The sequence below is a fragment of the Homarus americanus genome, unplaced genomic scaffold (genome assembly GCF_018991925.1).
Source record: "Homarus americanus isolate GMGI-L3 unplaced genomic scaffold, GMGI_Hamer_2.0 scaffold13059, whole genome shotgun sequence".
Taxonomy (NCBI): domain Eukaryota; kingdom Metazoa; phylum Arthropoda; class Malacostraca; order Decapoda; family Nephropidae; genus Homarus; species Homarus americanus.
In genome coordinates this window covers 9,129-14,439 of record NW_024742755.1, presented here as the reverse complement: position 1 = coordinate 14,439, position 5,311 = coordinate 9,129, and the positions used below count along the sequence as shown (strand labels likewise).

General features: G+C 38.6%; 1 protein-coding gene across 1 annotated transcript; it reads right to left on the bottom strand.

Annotated features, from left to right (window-relative positions):
• Positions 1–1,062: 1,062 nt before the first annotated feature.
• LOC121876998 lies at positions 1,063–3,747 on the bottom strand. Its single transcript, XM_042382584.1, has 2 exons — positions 3,426–3,747; positions 1,063–2,245 (listed from the first exon to the last, which is right to left on the bottom strand). The coding sequence occupies exons 1-2, from the start codon at positions 3,518–3,520 to the stop codon at positions 1,516–1,518; spliced, it is 825 nt and encodes a 274-aa protein (XP_042238518.1). The 5' UTR covers positions 3,521–3,747; the 3' UTR covers positions 1,063–1,515.
• Positions 3,748–5,311: the final 1,564 nt, after the last annotated feature.

The following is a 5,311-nucleotide window of genomic DNA, read 5'->3' as shown; positions in this document are numbered from 1 at the left end:
AGGGTTTGAAAGAGGGAAAATGTGGAGTAAAATACTAAAAAGAACAATAAACGAACCTTTGAAAACCTGACCTGACCTAACCTATAAAAATCCTAAAACTATAAAGCACGTACAGCACCTTATTGTTGTTGTTTAATGTGTTGAAGTTTTCCGTGTTCAGGTGGGGAGGGGATCTATGAACTTGAAAGTGATTTTTAACCTTTCTATAGATTAAGGAAGGTTAGGTCAGGTTTTCAAAGGTTTGTTTAGTGTTATTTTTAGTATCTTACCCCACATTCTCCATCTACTTCAAAGCCCTGTCCACTTGTTGGGAATTGGTGATGTCTTATACAGTACTGTACTATACATTCAGTAAGTGGGAAACACTGGAGCACCTTAGCTTTTGTGTTTATTCAAGACATTGTCAGGTCATGAGACCCAACTGTGGGTGACCTGACATTGCATCAGAAGGTCAGTATTTTGAGACCACTCATCGTCCACCCTACCTCCACCTGACATTGCATCATGTCTGTTCAGTAACAGGAGACCCACTAACCCCCACAGCTCAGTGTGACTGGGAAATACCCGTCGTCGTTGTAACACCGTATCAAAGATTTGTATTTTTTTAATTATATTTATTTAACTAAGCTTTTAGATAAACAATTCGGGATTATTCTAGTAAAGAAATGGAATTTCTAACTTAAGAAGAACTGCTTATACGGACTCCGGTAGTTTAGACTCCCGGAAATCTTTCCCCAGCACCCAGAAACATTCTGGGATGTGGGCTAGTGTGTGTCTGTGTTGTTTAGTCTCTGGGAAACTTTTCCCGGTAACCGAAAAAAAGAAATCCGAGGACAAGGGATTTTTCTGTGTTTGAGAAAGTCGTTTGGACACCGGCAAATATCTCGTCCCCGGAAGTTGCTTCCATCAAAGAAAGTTGCTAAGTTATGGCATAACACAATAAACACGAACTCAGTACCTAACCTAACCAAACATAAGATTAAATTCACCTAAAGTGAAGACTACACTGTATGATACTAGTAAACATGGTGGCTCAGTCATGTCCACGTTGTCATTGTCCGCTTTGCACAGCGTCTGTATTTTTCTAGCTAAATAATTTTTTTAATGTCAATATCAGAAATATGATAAAACACGAAATTCATACATGACAAGATCACAGAAAATGGTCTATGAAGACGAAAGGAAATTTACTTAACAGAAAAGGTTCAAGGAAGTCCCGTTGTTTACTGAGAAAGGGTTCTCCTTAGTGGCCAACACAGTCTCTATTATCAGGAACTGTGGAGGGTTGGTGACCACTGTGCCGGCGCTATGTACTGTATGTAGATGGCGTTTTAATTCTCATCTTATTAACCTGTTGTTTTTATCTGTGTACTGCAGTGAGTGGGTCAGAGAAGTTAACAATACAGATGTTAAAATTGTTCTTTTTTTCACCTTATCTTCTTGTCGACCTTTTTTTTAACTTGCCAATATTTGACTTAACATAAGGTTGTCTTCTATATCTATATTTTCCTTACTTTATTTACTGATTTTATCATAACTGAACAAATCAAAGTCTTGTTTATACATATCAATAATTATGGCCATTAAGTCTTTGGGGACGTCTTCAAAGTACTGAAGGTCAGACTTATCATGTAATGCTCCGATGGATTTGTGTTTCCTCGGAATGGTGTTTTCCTGAAGGTGCAGGAGGCCCAGAAGGTACTCCGCTTCCTTGGGGTTCTCATGCCGCACGATGTACTTGTAGTCAGCTGTACATGGACCACACAGTTGGCTAATGGGGGTCCAGTGATGGTCCAACAGGTCCACGTCCCTGGTCCATAATACGTGCTCAAGGAACTCTGCCATAGTGAAGGAGGCGTTACTGAAATACTTCTTTAGTTTACTTTGTTCCGTCGCGGAGTACCCAATGTTGACAGCAGCAACGACACCAACGTGTTTGCCTACTGTCAGCATCTTCTTGGCTAACGTTATAAACTTTCTCTCGGGGTTAGACGATGCTTTCTTGGTTTCATTAAGACGATGGCGGCTAAACGTCCCAAAACGCTTCCCTGTCAGAAAGCCATATGCCTGCGAAACCTTTTTTAGTGTTGTGAGGTACTGAGGGGAAGGTGCGACGGATCCTTTGTGTATGAGAGCTGGAAGCCAGTATTCCTGCCATCTATCATTCCACGTCTGATGACTTCCCGTTACTTTCCTGTAGGCCTTGTCGTAGGTATTAAGTGGAGACCCATTTAGGTACTTGTCTCTATAATGAAAGAACAATGTTGTTGAAGTTATTATATATTTATGAAGAGCGTATTCTAGGTTAGTAAATACACTAAGTCATTGTCGTGATCCCACTACTCTTTATACTTGGGGAGTGAATCCTACCCCAAGAATTTTAACAAATAAAGGTACAAACAGGGAACACGGCAATAATTATCTCCACCAAATACCTACTCAACTAAATGTACTTGAAAAAGTAAGAACAGTTGAAATAAGTGAATTACAAAATGGAAGATAATTAATTAATTCAATTTATGTTTTAAAGGGAGTAATGATTAGCAAACATGAATTTAAGTGAATAAGTAATTGTATAATAAAATAAGAGTGATGCCGGAAGGGCGAAACTATACTGTAAGGAGTTAGACCAAACAAATATTACTTAACATTACTATATTACACAAGACATACGAAATATATATATACAACAATCAATACAAAATGATTATCCCTACCAAACAGGAGATACCTTACCACCAGGATCCCTTCCTAGGCCTAACTAAACGTGTCACTAATACCTGATACCCCTAGGGCATTGCAGAAGACTTGATAAAGCACTTAGACAAAGGTCAAGGCTAGAGAACGAATAGACACGTCTAACCTAAGCCACGGATTCTTCGCTACTGGGGAGCGTGGCGTGGGTACGCCGTGGAGGAGCGTCTCATATCACGTGATCTAGACATTTGCTGGATATTTTATATAATTAATTAATATTACTCTTGAGTTGACTTAACAGAGTAAGACAATGATGCATATAAATTACATACATAAATATACAATTAACCTAAGTAACTAAGAACAATAATAATATAATAAGTACAATTAACAAATTAATAGTAGCTTGTGTGAAATGGAAGCGTGAACAGATGCCTCAAGCTATGCGAGATCCCGAGCGCCCAGGCTCGTGACAGTCATCAACAATTAAAAATCAAGAGAGCCATCACATTTGAATCTTAATGATGATAGTTACTGAAGAATGACCGATAATGAAACTTTTATACCATATCAACTGAGAAAACTATAAGTATGAACTCAAAATATTTTCGTGAGTCATGAGTAGACAATGGTGAAGCGTACAAGTAAACAACACTCTGATTGGATGAAACTTATTCTTAGGCTGTACAGACAAGCTAACTCTTATTACCAAGGTTTCACCAACTTACTTGTAAGCTGAAACCAGACGACCAAGAGGATGCCTCACAACCAGAGTCTTTAGGTCTTGTAGGCTGCCTGGAATCCTTGTACACGCTTGACTCATGAAGGATTTCCATGCTGTTGATCCAACCTGTGTGTGTGTGAGAGTAGAAGGACAATACTCGCTTATGAAGACGATTGTGTCACATAATTCAGAATATCAATCTGTATGTGTGTGTTGAATTGTGAATTATATGCATCGGTCTTGTATGCACACTACCGAAAGGCATAGAAAGGCAGAGATATTTTTTTCTTCAGATATCCGGGAGAGGTTGTGTCAGGTGAGGGAATAATATTTTAAGTGAGAGATCAATGAAAGTAATATATTCACTGACAGAACAACAGAAGAGGGAAAGATGAGCATGAACAAGGGAAGTTGTTCAGTACACATTATTGTTTAGACTTAGGTGTAGAAATGCACTTTGGATGTACACTATATACTGGATGTGTAAGGCAAGAGAAGCCAGGGCTTATTTCTTTACTTGTGCTAATCCCAGACTTAATTGTTGCTTCCCCAGGGGTGTAATTATCGCAATCGATCATCAGATCTTATCCCACAATTAGTATATAACACAACCCGTTACTACCACACCACAAATAAATAAAAAACACTTTAACCACAGTATCTTTTCACTTGGCTCTTCAGGCTTATCATCACTACTGCTTGTTGACGCTACGTGTGGCTGCTGGGTTGTCATGTCATCCAGTTATTTATCTTCTTGGGAGACCAATGATCTTGGAACCTTATCCAGACTTTCCTGTAGTTCCTGTATTTGGGAGACCACTTAATCTGTAACGTTGCTCCGTAATATCTATTGTACCTGTATTTTGGAGGACCATTGTGATTGTTCTGGCTCCTCCACCTCTAGTTAAAATGTTGGCAGTTCCCTCTCTACTGTCGTTTAGTTTTCTGAAATTGTATCTATGTCTTGGAAATCATCTTCGTCATCATCGTCTTCTCTAGCTACTGTTAATATTATTTTTACAAAATTTGATTTTTCGAGGCAAATCTCAAAACTCAACTACCTGCTTATTATGTTCATGTAAGGGGGGGGGGGGGGTCTTACTTTAGTTCGCCCCCATAGTGCAGTCACCATGTTTTTGGTCAATCTGTATATCAGTGGATAAGGGCACTGGCACTTCATGGTATTGCTGGACATAATAAAAGAAAAAAGCTGGCCGGAGACAATCTTTTATTCTGACTTTGGTAACACACCTGTATAAAGGCATGACACGAGACAAGACCAAATTGAAAAGTTTTATTCACAACATATTTAATTTAGAGTTGACAATAAATATCTTGTGTTGAAGACTTAATATGATATGGACAGATCTTATCTATCATCCATAGTCTGGCAACAAATTGCTCAACATCGCGCCGTTACATTTTCTGACGACGGAGGTGAAATATGCAAGACGTAACAACTCTTGGCTTAGATAAACAATGTCTCATAAATGAGATACAGGTATATCTAAAAATGAATGGCGCCAAATAACGACGATTTGGCACCGACCGTTACACTAATGACATGCACTATACATCACTTGACAAAACAAACATTGTCACATCATGTATGTACAGTACAGTTTACAAAAGTTCATTTACTGTATATGCCAAAGATGGCACTATGGTATATATTTTGGGTGTGGTGCAGTTTGGAGCAATAGTTTAAATCAACCATTTCTGTCCCTATAGTACAAAGTGTAATTGGTAAATATTGAGTTTTGTTACTATTGAACTTAACCAAGTTTGTATCTCCCCATTCAGAGATGCTGCACAGATCCGCGTTGATAGAAGTAATGATATCAGTTCTAGAAACAGATCTAGTTTGAGAGTTAGGAGGAAGGGGAAAAT

What these genes read in the sequence shown, in the direction of transcription:
- LOC121876998 (XM_042382584.1), bottom strand. Translation starts at nt 3,520, where the DNA reads ATGAGTCAAGCGTGTACAAGGATTCCAGGCAGCCTACAAGACCTAAAG. An exon ending in CGTCTGGTTTCAGCTTACAA is followed by an intron (nt 2,246 to 3,425) that starts GTAAGTTGGTGA and finishes CTTTCATTATAG; the next exon opens with AGACAAGTACCTAAATGGGT.